Source organism: Ovis aries, chromosome 6 (assembly GCF_016772045.2).
Source record: "Ovis aries strain OAR_USU_Benz2616 breed Rambouillet chromosome 6, ARS-UI_Ramb_v3.0, whole genome shotgun sequence".
In the NCBI taxonomy this organism is placed as follows: domain Eukaryota; kingdom Metazoa; phylum Chordata; class Mammalia; order Artiodactyla; family Bovidae; genus Ovis; species Ovis aries.
In genome coordinates, this window is record NC_056059.1 from 117,329,399 (window position 1) to 117,342,324 (window position 12,926).

Genomic DNA, 12,926 nt, shown 5'->3' on the forward strand with positions numbered 1-12,926 from the left:
TGGGGCTGAGCCTGGCGAAGCCGCCTCTTCTGCCTGCCACGCTTGCGGGGGCGGGGCAGAAGCAGAGCCCCTCACCCACCCCAGACCACTTCCAGGGCCACGGGGGCCTCTCCCCAGACGTCAGGAGGGTGTCAGACGCGCAGAGCAACGGACGACTCCGGGATGGGGCGGCCCGGCCCGGAGTCCGGGCTTAGCACCTCCGCTTCTGCGGGAGGAGGTGCGGCTTCGTCCTGTAGGAGAACTAGGACCGCGTGTGCAGCAAGCCCTGCTCCCCCCGCCCCAAAAAATCGGGAAAATTCGGGAAAAAAAAAAAACAAAACTTACAACACAATCCCACATAAAATAAGTTTAAGAAAAAAGCCTTTAAATTTTTTTTAATACAAAAATACTCATACAATCTTCCAGACACAATTTCCAACCTTAAAACGCTATTTCCCCCCAAACAGCAAATCTACATTTCAGTATACCCCCCAGAAGTGAAGCTCAAGTTCTTAAATGTCAGAACTGGCAGTAGCACCGGGTGCCCCAGAGCTGGAGCCTGGCCCCCTTCCGGGTGACTGACGCCGACACCCGGGTGCTACTGGAGTCGTCTCGGCGGGGCGGTGGGCACCATGCCGCCCGCAGACAGCGTCGCACTTGAGCGTGTCCTCGTTGGCTACACGTCTCGTAGGGTCAAGAACTGGGCACCTGACAGTCTCTGTACTGAGTGATAAGAATTGTACTGAGTGATAAGAATGGGCTTGTCTGACTCCCAAACGTGAAGTGGCTGGAGAAGGGGCTGCACACACGTGGCCGTTTGCTGGTCGGGGGGTCCTGGGGATGGCGGTGGGGTGACCTCACCTCCCCTGGGAGGACGAGATGGGGGCCAGGAGGCCGTCGGCACCCAGGGAGCCTGTCCACCCCCGTGCTGAGTCCCAAGGCCCTCGGGCAGCTTTCCTTTTGTTTTGGCCTCACGTTAGCAACCAAGGACTGAGGCTGAAGTTCAGAGAAGACCGAATTCCCCACATCCAGCGCCCCTCCGATTCGGGGCAGAGGCCTTGATGGAGGCAGGCTGGGGGCCCGTCGGGAGGGCCCTTCTCCGCTGCTCCTCCAGGCCCAGGTTCTACTCAGAGCTGTGGACTGGCTTCTTAGAGACTCTCAGAACTTAGTGTTATTTGCTCATTAGTTTATAATTTTTGGAAAGAAGGCAACCACATCTAAAGTAAGTTTTCCAGTATTTCCTTCAGAAAGATCATCAAAGAATTTGGAAATATCAGAGTGACTCAAAGATCACAAAACTTGACTGTCAAATATAAAAATAAGTTAACCTGCGCCCAAAGTGGAAAAGCAACTGCGGAAGCAGCGGCGGTGCTCTGGAGGGCAGAGGGCCCTCCCTGGCAGGAGAGGATGGGGGCCGCTCCCCAGGCCCGGCTCTGCAGGGCAGGGCTGCGCCCGGCCCCCCAAGCTCAGGGCCTCATGAGGTGACCGACGTCCACCCAGCACTCTCCTGACGGAGTCTGAGAGAGCGAGCTCTGCACGGAAACGCCTCTGGTCCCCCAAGAGACGGCGGGGACAGAGGACACAGCTGCCTTTGCCTTTGGTCCCACCTGGTCACTTGTCCCAGAGTCGCCAGAAAAGGGTCAGCAGCCCTCCGCCCCAGTCTGTGCTCGGGAGGCTGCGGGAGCCTCTGACCCAGAACAGATGCTTCCCAGGGGTCAGGGCCACAGAGCCCCCCCACCAACCCCGACGGCTCAGCACTGGACCGCACACCCTGCAATTCTGCAGCGGCATGGCGAGACGAACGGGGCCTCAGGCGCGGTTTTCCGGAGCAGGTGTGTAAACCGCAGGATGTACGTCGTCTGGGTGGTTTCAGCGAAAGGGTCAGAGAACAGCAGCTGCTGAGTGGCCCCTCCCCTCGCGCGGAAACGGGCAGGCAAGGGGGCTCCTGCTGGCATCGTGCCCGGGCCCAGGTCCACGCGGTGCCCCGGGGTATCGGCCGGCTGTTGCAAGGCCAGGTGCCCACACCCAGCAGCCCGGCTTGAGTGCCCCCACCAAGCCTGTCCACCCAGCCCGGCTCCCACTGCTCCCCCCCAGGCAGCCTCTCCTCAGCCCGAAAGAGCTGTCTGGACACAGGTTCCCCTCAAGCTCCAGGCCCAGTGGGGGCACCGGGCAGCCCAGGCTCCTCAGCAGGGCCCACACCCGCCGCTCCGTCCTGCAGCTGCGGAACTCGGGACGCATCAGTAAACAAGCACTGCAGTCGGTGGCAGTTTGTGAAACAAGTTTAGCAAAAATATATTGAGAGTAAAAGCCAGAAACTGGTAAAGAAAAACCAATATCAAAACCATCCACGAACGCTTCCGCGTGAGGGCCCAGAGAGCCGCTCACAGGCCTGTGCCGCAGGCCTGCCGTGGGGTCAGGTCCACAGCCGGAGCCGCTCCAGGGGTCACACGCTATACTACTGGCTTCTCACTAGGATGGAAAAGAAGCACTTTGAGGAAAAACTTCACATTAGTACAAAAAAAAAAAAAACCAAACATACAGCTGTTTCATAAGCGCAATAGTCAAAACCACGTTCCCAAGGCATCCTGGGCCCCGGTCCTTGCCAGGCCCCACCCTGGGCTCCTCTCCTGAGTGGCGCGGGCGGGCGGGCGGCGGGCAGCGTCGTGAAGCCTGGGGATGAGAGACCCTCAGGGAAACACCACGCGGGCGAGAGAGATGCATTTCATGTGCCAGCTATCTTCAGTCCCAAGTTCGGCCTGGAACAGCGGGGCAGGGACGGGCTGAGGTTCAGTGTAGCTGTGACGCTGTGTAGTGAGGCTGTCTGTCCTGGGACGCTGGCGCCTCGCGGGGCGCCCACGTGGCTCGGACGGTCAGTGCGGGCGCAGCGGGCGCTGCTGAGATGGCTCAGTGGCGGGACGCTCCCCCCCTGGGGAGGCCTGTGCGTCTAGGCCGGGGCCAGGGGCCGGGGGCGGGGTCCTCCGACGCTGCCAGGCCCGGCCCTCCGCCCGCCTGCAGCCACCCCGGGTCGGACCCGGCCCCAGCCAGGCGCTATTTGCCCTCCATGACCCTGCGCCAACACCGCCGCCGCCGCCGCCGCCCCCGCGCCTTGCCGGGCCCTGAGCACGGCTCCTCGGTCTTGGCGCTCCGAGCCGGCTCTGCCCGGAAGTCGTGCTCGCTGCAGCACGCCCGCCCGTCCTGGGTGGAGCTGAAGGCCGCCGCGTCCTGGTGCTCCTTGCAGAAAGAGTTGGGGCAGAAGTGGCAGAAGGCAGCGGAGGGCCTGCCGCACACGTCGCAGTGGTGCCAAGGGCACTCCCACTTCCCTGCAACGAGAGCGGGCGGCACACGAGGGCTCAGGGCGGGGCTCAGCGCGCACGCCGGCGAGCCGGGCCGACCGTTCACACGGCTCGCAAAACGCAAGGAGAGCTGCAGCTGCTGCTCAGAGGCCTGGTGGGCAAGCGGGCCCCTGTCCATGCCCAGGCCACTGGCCGGCCCAGCTGCTCCCAGGACTGGGTGTGGCTGGACTGAGCTTCTGGGGGCCCCGCCTCAGATGTGCCCCTGTGAAGGTGCTCTGTCCAGTCTGGAGAACTACCGTCTGTCCGCCGGCCTGTCCGCCGCCCCCAGCTTTCTGTCCAGGCTCGTGTGTCTGCCTCCCTCCGGTCTGGGGCCAGGGCCTTGGGGCTCCCTCCTGACAGCAGCGGGCAGCACCCCCCCCACCGCCCCGCAGAGACCTGGAGCACCCACCCCCGACCCACCGAAGGGCCGCTTGCCCAGGCCCAGGCAGGGCAGGTGGTAGGCCTTGGTGCAGGACTTGCGGTCGCACAGCACCAACTGGCCGCCGTCCCCGCAGCGGAAGCACTCGTCCTCGGACGGCTTCTTCCCTTCGCCCTTCGTGCGGCGCCTCCTGGCCTTTTTCTTGGTCTTCTTGCCCTTCTCCTCCGAGGACAGGGGTGCTGACGTCTGCAACGGGGACATCAGCAGAGTCACCACAGGGGGCCGGGGGGCCGGGCGGGGCTGCTGGGGCCACAGGGGCGCAGGCGTGGCGGTCTGTCTTCCTGGGGACCACGACGCGGCAGACGGGCTGCTCCCCAAGGAGCATGTCCAGGCCCTGAAGGACCTCACTCAGGATTCGAGAACACAGCCAAGCTGGGCAAGGCAGGGCCGGCACGCACGCTGCAGCTCCAGGCCTGACGCCTGAGGCGACCCATGTCCTCGGGAGGGCACCGCTGCCCCCGCCCCGGCCCTTGCTGGCACCGCAGGGAGCAGGCTGTTGCAGGCATCACACGGCTGGGACGCAGGCCCGAGGAGGTGGGTCCACAGACACGGGGCGCCGCAGACACGGACACGGCGCCAGGCCCAGCCGCAGCCCCCTGACCACGCCCGGCCTCAGCTCGTGGCCCCAGACCATGAGCCCCCGTGCCACTCCGCAGCAGCCTCGCCCGTGCCCTGCAGACCCCGATCCCGCCACCACTTGCCTTCGGCCTGTCGCCGAGGAAGCCGCTGCAGTTGGAGGCTCCGCAGCGACACACCGTCTTCTCGTTGCCCAGACAGTCGAGGTTGTAGTTGAAGGTCAGCTCTGTCCCTGTGAGGGGACACAGCGCTGGGGCCGCGGCCTCCCGTCCTCCCGCCGAGAGCCGCATGGCCACGTGGGCAGCCCCCGGAGCCTCCAGCCCCCTCCGTGAAGGGGGTGCTCCCAGCGAGACCCAGCTGCCGCACCCCCCGCCCTCCGGCCCCACCCTCCAGCCCCGCCCCTGGGCCGGGAGCCCCGAGTGCAGCCCTGGGCCGCATACCTGCAGGGATGTCACACACGGCGAACAGGCCCACGCGCGTGTCCCCGTTCACCGTCCACTTGAGGGTCTCGCAGTTGGGCTGGCAGCTGTGGTTCATGAACCGGGAGTAATTCCCCTTGGGGCCGGCGTCGATGATGCGGTCCTGCAAGGCACGACTCGGGCGTCACGGCCCGTGGCGAGGCCAGCGCTCACCCGAGGCTCCGCCCGCACGGACGGCGGTGTCGAACTGGAAACCGTGGTCTCCCACGGCTGCTCGGATGGGACACCCCCAAACCAGTCCTGTTTCTCTGGCTCACGGAGGGCAGGTCAGCGCCACGAGGAGAGACCAAGCACTGGTGAGCGGACGGCAGGGAGGGAGAGGTCGGGGGTCACCCCACCACCTAGAGGCACGCGCCGATGGGGGCGAGACAGACCCGCTGAAGAGTCGGACAAGCCTGCAGGTCCAGCCAGACCAGCAGCGGGGCACACGAGCCAGGAGGACACGGGACTGCACTCGGGGGGAGGCCAGCCGTCCCGCCGCTGCTCCGAGAACCGCCCTTCTCTTCTCCGCTGTCCTGGGGAAGGGCCCTCACTGCCCGACTTGCGGGGTCTCAGTTCCGAGGCCAGGGACGGATCCCAGGCCTGCGGCAGCGCCAGCACCAGCCCCCAGGCGTGGGACCACCAGGGAAGGCCCTCTTGCTTGCTTTTCAAGTCTCCACAATGTCTGCCATCTTACAGTTTTACTTTTTTTTAAACGTATAAAGGCATACATTTATTATTATTTACCCTGCTCAAAAACTTGGTCAGCTTCACCTATGAAACGGTCCGTGCCGCACGGATCCCAGAGAACTGTCCACACGGCCTCTCCACCAGGCCTCCTGCCTCTCCTGTCGCGCCTACTGAACACCCCTCTCCCATCTCCCTGCCTCTCCCGCCCGGTCTCGGCACATCTGCTGCGTCTAGGCAGTTTCTCGGGAGCTTCTTCAGCGGCAGAAACTTCCTCTGTCACCATCTAATTTTTCCTGGCCCATCCAGTGGGTCAGTTTCAGTGAATCTATGCTAACTCCCAGCTTTAACCATTTTGTCGAATCTGCCTGACTCACTCCTCAGTCTCTTCTGTCTCTAAATCTCATTTCATGGTTCTAGCCATTTTGTAACACGTCTAGAACTTTCTTTCAGATCTGGTCTTCTTATCTCAGATTCTCAGAGTGAAGCCTGTATGGCGGTCTTCTCACAAAGATCTTGCTCGATTGCGCTGGTACACATCTAGGGAGGCAGGGCTTTTTCTCTGATTCTTGCAGGAAAAAGATGAAGCAGAATCATTTCATGGGCTTTCTCTTTGTTTCAGCCAGGTGCCCTCAGTGAATGACCGTTTCAGGGACTGATTTGTGTGTTAAGTGATCAAACTGGCATTTCTTACAAGATACAAGCAGTTCAGATTTAGACTGGAACACAGGAAGGCACGGGCCTAGGGTTTTCATTCCTAATGAAATAGCCTCCTTCAGACCACAGCCCAAAGGACGGGGGATGGCAGGGGGTGTGGAAATCGGCCACCTCCTGGGGAGTCTGTGCCCCCTAGAGCCCCGGAGAGGGCTGGCCAGCAGGGCTCTGTGTCCTGACGACCCTGCTCTCCTCCACCCGACCCGTGACAGTCCAGCTCAGCACCGCTGAGAACACTGGTCCCCACAGAGGACACACGTGCCCAACTGTTGACAGACGTGTGCTTCAGACAAGGAACAGATACCCCGGGAGTCTCCCCGTGTCCCTGAGGGTGGCCTCCCAAGCCCTCCTCTCTGACCCTGGGAGGACTGTTGGTGTCCCTGCGCGTGTCAGGGAGCATGGGCCTCCCAGAAGCCCCGCGCGGGCTGCTTGGCGCCTGTCCCGGCCCCCAGGCAGTGGCTGCAGGCATGTGGAACGCTCACGGCACGACAGCATCACGTGGCGTGCCGCCGACGCCACGGACAGTGCGCTGCTGTGCAGACGGGCCTGGGGCCACCTGTGCAGACGAGCCTGGGGCCACGCGCGTTACCTTGTCTATGGTGAGCATGTAGAAGTGTGTGATGTCGTTCTCGTGCGCACGCTTGATCCTCGCCATGCACTCCTCCTCGTCAATCAGCTCGCCCACGTACTCGTTCACAAACTCCCCCTGGAGGCCGGAGGGCGCGGCGGGGTGAGCAGCAGCTCCTGCCGGGCACAGCCCGGAGCCCCGCGTCCCTGCCCGTCAGTCAGTCAGGTGACCACACACGCTCTCAAGGCTGCCAGTGAGGCGCTTCTCCCAGCACCCTGGAAGCCCCCACCCCCCCAGCGCCCGGTGGCCGGCCCTGCAACAGTCGCGCTCCCCAGCAGAGAGCAGGGTGGAGATCATCAAGCTCTCCCGCAAGAGCCCCTAAACCGGCGGTCAGGGCGGTCCCTCTCGACACTGCTGGGGTCAGCCGCGACAGGCAGCCTGAACGCAGACCGTGTGGCCCGTGTCTGCTCGGCAGCCTGGCCCTGCCTGCCCTGTCCTGGGACGGCCTCAGGAGAGCGACCCCACAGCACTGCTCAGCAACACTCCGGCCCCCAGCTCAGTAAACCTTTCACTTCCCAACGGCTGCCGTCAGAGTTCCGACAGAAGGCCTGACTCATGGAGGTTTAGAGTTTTACTGCGGTAGACACCTTCCATTCAATGTTTTATAATCTTCAATCGTAACAATTCAGAAACCGTGTTTGAAATCCTGTTCTCAACAAGTGCAGGAGCAACATGAGCTAGCGAAGTCTAGGAGGAGGAAGAGGCGAGCAAGCCCTGGACGCACACACACATGCTGCACACACTCGCACACGCACACACCAACATTCATGCATGTGCGCAAGCACGCACACACATTAACACACGTACACGCAAACGCATGCATGCGCCTGCACACAGTAACACAGACGCGCGCACATTCAGACGCATGGACACGTGCACTAACATCCACAGGCACGCACGCACGCACACACCACACGCACAGGCGCACACGCCCGCGTGTGCACGCGCACACACCACACGCACAGGCACACGCCCGCGTGCACGCGCACACACTGCGCCACACGCACAGGCACACGCGCGCACCTTCCTGATGTCCCTCTTGGCCACCAGGCCCCAGCCCTTGCCGTCCGTCCTGACGATCTTGGTCTCGGGGTACTGGCGCTTGGTGAAGCACTGGTTCTGGCAGGACTCGCCCGCGGGGCACACTTGCGGGTGGCACTCAAACATGAGCATGCGGTTCAGACACTGCGACTCCGAGCCGCACGGGTTCTCGTCGGTGGGCTTGCAGTTGCACTTGGGGATCTCGGAGATGTCCGCCGTGTGGACTTGCACCTTCCCGTAGGGCTTGTTCACCTGCGGGCGAGAGCCGAGCTCAGCCTCCCGCGACCCCGCCTCCGGGCTGCCTCACGGCGGCAGGCGCTTCAGGGAATCCCCGGTGGCGGGGGGCAAATAGCCGCCGGACGCTCTCCTCACAGAGGCGCACGAAGAGGGGACAGGGCAGCCCCGGCCTCCGGAGCTCAGAGCAAACGCCCAGGAAAGCGACAGGGGAGGAGGGGCTGGGCACCGGAAGCGCAGCCGGGAGGCCGTGGTGAGAGGCGCCTGCTCACCCGCGCCCGGGGGCGGGCCTGAGGGGCTGGAACAGCCTCGGGAACCCCAGCACCACGCTCAGATACCCCATGATTCTGTTCCAGGGGACACACCCTAAAGCGAAGGCTAAATGCACACTCGTCTCGGGCGCTGACCACGGCCCGGGTACGGGCAGCCAAGACGGAGCCCCTGACCTGCCTCGAGGCAGAGGCCGGGCGCCCACCCCGGCGGCAGGGCCCCACCCGGGGCCCCGGCTGGCAGCACGTGGGAACATGGCCCCTGCCCCGCCCCCTCGCTCCCTGAACCATCTGAAGAAGGTCCTCCTGGGTCGGCTGGCCTGGGCTGACCACCTCTCATCTGGGCTTGGCGGCAGCGAGTGTGGTTCAGGAGGATGGCCTGTCGTCTGCGCCGTGCTCCGGGCAGCCGGGCCAGCCCTGCGGTTCCACGGCTAACCATCGCGCTGAGGGCGGGCCTCCTGCGCGAAAGCCCTGCCCGCACCCTGGCCTCGAGATGGAGGACACGTGGCCAGCGGCAGCACCCACTCCCGCCTAGGAGGCCCGGCGCAGCTGTCTGGGGAGGGCTGCTCGCCGGAGGAGCCCCGCCCCCGCCCGACGCGCCCCGCCCCCGCCCGAGCCGTCACCTTGATGTGCTTGTAGGGCGGGGGCCTGCGCTCGCTCTCCTGCGTCTCTCTGGCTTCCCTTTGAAGTTTGATTTCACGGAAACGGGCTTCAGCTTCTTGCAGTGCTAAGTCAATGAAGTGCCAGTGAAAGATTTTAGCGAACAGATACCCCCACCCGTTACGGGTCTGCACGTTAACGACTTCGTCTACACTTTCATCTCGCTGCCGAGCGTTGTCTCTAGTCTCCCTAAACCAGGAGGCCACACGGCACCCACACAGACAGGGCCGCAGGACCGCCGGCCAGCTTAAGAACCAGGGGGGCTCTGCAGGGCCTCGAGGCAAGGGGCACTGACCCTGCCCTTGCCCAGCCGCCTGCCCGGCCCGCCTCTCCTGGAGAAACCTGGGTGGGCCTGTGCAGGAGCGGGGGCGGGCGGGCCGGCAGGTCGCCTCCCCAGGGCCCCACTGCCCTGCCGCCCTCACGTGCTGCCCTTCCTGACCCCTGCATTCCCCCAAACGAGGCCAGCCCTCTGTCCCCTCTGTCCCCCACCGGCGGTGGGGTGGAGGCGCCTGCGTGGCTGCTGACGGGTCACGGTAGCCCCGAGGGCTTGTGCAGCAGCCGCCGACTGCAGCGGGCTCCCTCTCACGCAGAGGCAAGTGGGAGCTCTAATGCATGCCAGCGGAGATCACCACAGTCAGTGTTAGGGAAGTTATTACATGTCACGTCTCACCCTCTGCTTCAGCAAACCTATCCACAAGGACTTAAGCTACAGCTAGAAGAGAATGCTGCGTCCAGCGTTTCCCACAGAAACCAAACACTGGAAATGAAGTCAGCATTAGCAGAGGCCCCCAAGCACCGTGCCCGACCCCACGGAGCCCCGTACCGTTTTTGAAGACTCTTCCGATCCCTCTGACCCCCTGGTAGCGGCTGCCCCGGTCCCCCTCCATGTACGGGAACACTCGCGCCTGATGCGTCCAGTAATAATCTTTAGACCCAAAGAAAAACACAGGGAATTCTCCAACCTCGTGCTTCATTTTCTGAATATTTGGGGGGACATTTTTGGGATGGCAAACTTCTGCCGGCCACCATCTATTATAAATATTAAAAACAGGGTTCACAGACTCTTCAGAGAGAGTGACAGCATCTCAGTGCGCTCAGCTCTGCAAAGGAAAAGAAGACAGTGACCGCGGCGGGCGGGCGCCTCCTCCCCCACCTGTAGTTCCCGAGCTTCACCCAGATGATGTCCTGGAAGTGCAGCTTCTTCCCGGCCCTGCAGTCGTTGCAGAACCAGCTGCCGTCCGGCATGTCGATGCTCAGGCAGTCGGGGTGGAAGGCCGCCGGGCAGGACTCGCAGCACAGCAGGCTCCCCCCTGCAACGAGGGCACCTTAGCCCCCGCCCCAGCCCCCACCCCGGCTCCCGGGGTCTGCGCCACACAGGAGCACGCTTTCTTTCCACCACGAAAGCCATCCCGAGTCTGTGACACGACCGTGGTTAACTCAGAGACCACGAATGCGACTACGTGGGCAAGCACGGGCCGCAAGAGGGTGGACAGAGCTGGAGAAGCGCCACAGCTGGCCCTCGGCCCGCGGCCCTGGGACAGCCTGGACCAGCCCCGAGCGTGCGCGGCGCCAGGGGGCTCACCTTTGGAGCACACGAAGCACCAGCTCACGTTGACGTGCGCGTGGTGCCTCTTGCCCTTCCGGGCGGTGAAATGGTTCGTGCAGATGATGCTGTTGGACGCAATCACCGAGCAGCCCGCTGCCAGACACGCATCCCCTCCGTGGTAGGCGACGGGGCACCGGACGCACCGCAGCATCTTACCTGGGGTGGACACGCCCACACCCCACACCTCAGCAGGGCAGCCGGGGGGCCGGGCCTCCGCAGGCTCACAGCACTGCTGCAGAAATACCCAGGGGCAGCGGAAGGAAACAGGGGCTTGGGTAGGAGGGTAAGAGTGTCCTTAGCGCTGTGAAGACACGTTTGCTTAAGGCAGTGGTAATCCAATAAGGCATCAGAAAGCCGTCAAGCACTTAATGCGTTTTCTAAGATGAGGTCGGCCAGGGTTTCTCAGCCTGGGCACGGGGGCCCAGTAGGGGCCCGTGGGGGCTGCCCTGTGCACGCCAGCAGGGACCCCCAACACCTCAAGACATGGCCTTATGCCCTCTGGAGTGCAGGCCCCTGGTTGACGACAGCTGGTGTCAGGAAGCAGACACCCGCTGCCCTTGAGTTCCACAGACTCCACGCGGCACGATACAGGTGGGCCTGCACCCGAAAATATGGCTCTCACGCGTGAAGGACCATCAAAGCCGGAACAAACGGAACCTGTCAAAAGGGCTCAGGCCCCCCTTCCTCAAGTCAGCAATCATTAGGGTGACATTTAGGGCAGGAAGAAGGGAAACAGCAAGAAAAACCCTAACTCCCACCTGCATCCAGTCAGTGACAGCAGGTATCTAAGCCCACTCGGGGCAAAGCTCTCGGGGACAAGCGTGCCACCCCGCCCGCCCTCGATGGCTCGGATCTGGTCACACCCACACGGAGCTTCTCTGCACCTTTCGAGGGCCTTGGGTTCGAGGGGTTGGAGGCGTGGCAACTCAGGCAGCTGTGAAGCGGGCATCGGAAGCCCCGGCTCTCGAACACCGTCAGGGGGAACCTGCGCACGCAGGCCTCGTGGTAGAACTTCCCACACTGCGACACCACGCAGCGCTTGACGTCACTCTTGCTCTCCTTACACACGAAGCACGAGTGGGTCCCTGGCGGCCAGGGCGAGAGGGGGCGCAGAGCAGGGCTGAGCCGCCGCGGCCCGGGCAGGCACCAGCTCCTCCTCTAGCCCTCGAGGGGCCCTGCCCGCGGGGCTCTGACCAGCTGCCCGGGAGGGGCTGCGCCCTCCAACAGGCGAGCAGCCGCAGGGAGGGGCTCCTCCAGGAAACACCCCCTCTCCTTCCGCAGGGACGGCGCCCCACAGCCGGCGCTGCGAGCTCCTCCAACTGGACCGACACCCTCTGCCCGGCCAGGGAAGAGGAGGTGGGCGGTGACCGCAGCCTCACGGGCTGTCCACGCCCCTCTCCAGACCGTGCAGCAGCGAACCGGAGGCAGAGACCTCGCGGTGGGCAGGGCGGGGCGGGGCGGCGTACCTGAGGTGCACTCTCCGCACAGGAGCCGCCCCTCCGGCCTGCGGGAGAGGCCTAGGCAGGCCAGGTGGAAGGCGCCGCAGCAGGGACCCTCGCACAGCACCAGGCTGCCCGGCTCCTCGCACAGCTGTGGGGAGAGGGCCGGAGGCTCAGGCGGTCCCCGCGCGCGCCGCCCGGCGGAGGGAGGCCGCCCGCCCCGGCCCCGGCCCCGGCCCCGGCCCCGGCCCTCACCTGGCACACGTGCTCCTTCCTGGCGGTGGCCCCGCGCTCCGACCTCTTAGAGGAGATGGACGCCTCGGTCTGGGTTTCGTCCGCGCTTTCGTCCGGGGACTCCGGGGGCTCGTCTCCGGGGCCGTCCGAGACCTGGGAGGAGGAGGCGGACGACAGTTCACAGCGGCCGCCGGCAGCCCCGCCGGCTCCCCCTGGCGCGGGCCCGCCGCGCGCGCACGGGGAGCGGCCCCCCGCCTGGTGTGCAGGTCATGGTGTGCGCGGCGCGCGCCACCTCTCGCCATGTTCCTTAAAAATGAAGCAACTTTCGTGAACACCCAGTTTGCTCTTGCAGGCGAGTCAGGACAGGCGTGGGGCCGATGAGCTTGACTTTTCTTACCCGATCTATAAAGGGTCAGTGATCTTAGGCTAAGAGAGACGTGTCCACACTCAACACAGTGTGTCAGATGCTGGCCTCTGGTCGGATGGGCAGCGGCTCGGGACGCGTGGCTACAACGCGTGCTCCCCCAGGGCAGGGGCCTGTCGTCCGGACGTGCCGCCCAGTAACTGACCAAGAGCTCCGCCTGCCCCCGCCCACAGCCTCCTCCCTGCAGAGGGGCCAGGGGGTAGGGC

The 12,926-nt window shown here is 64.2% G+C and overlaps 1 protein-coding gene and 1 non-coding gene across 12 annotated transcripts in view; both read right to left on the minus strand.

Annotated features, from left to right (window-relative positions):
* Positions 1 to 343: 343 nt before the first annotated feature.
* The window catches only part of NSD2 (nuclear receptor binding SET domain protein 2), a 76,838-nt gene continuing 64,255 nt past the window's right edge, over positions 344 to 12,926 (minus strand). For 9 of the 11 annotated variants that reach the window (XM_027971308.3, XM_027971305.3, XM_042251732.2 and 6 more), the window contains 13 exons: positions 12,318 to 12,449; positions 12,090 to 12,213; positions 11,508 to 11,708; positions 10,600 to 10,779; positions 10,171 to 10,327; positions 9,841 to 10,046; positions 8,981 to 9,084; positions 7,837 to 8,106; positions 6,775 to 6,891; positions 4,767 to 4,908; positions 4,452 to 4,558; positions 3,732 to 3,936; positions 344 to 3,299 (listed from right to left, as the gene is read on the minus strand). In XM_027971308.3, coding sequence (XP_027827109.1) covers positions 3,028 to 3,299; positions 3,732 to 3,936; positions 4,452 to 4,558; positions 4,767 to 4,908; positions 6,775 to 6,891; positions 7,837 to 8,106; positions 8,981 to 9,084; positions 9,841 to 10,046; positions 10,171 to 10,327; positions 10,600 to 10,779; positions 11,508 to 11,708; positions 12,090 to 12,213; positions 12,318 to 12,449 — 2,217 coding nt within the window. In that variant the 3' untranslated portion in view covers positions 344 to 3,027. Of the gene's footprint in view, positions 3,300 to 3,731; positions 3,937 to 4,451; positions 4,559 to 4,766; positions 4,909 to 6,774; positions 6,892 to 7,836; positions 8,107 to 8,980; positions 9,085 to 9,840; positions 10,047 to 10,170; positions 10,328 to 10,599; positions 10,780 to 11,507; positions 11,709 to 12,089; positions 12,214 to 12,317; positions 12,450 to 12,926 lie in introns of those variants that run through there. The other 2 variants (XM_042251733.2, XR_006060237.2) reach the window with 2 other exon arrangements.
* On the minus strand, positions 4,986 to 5,109 carry LOC114115458 (small Cajal body-specific RNA 23). Its single transcript, XR_003589798.1, has one exon. It is a non-coding gene; the product is annotated as a small Cajal body-specific RNA 23 (non-coding RNA).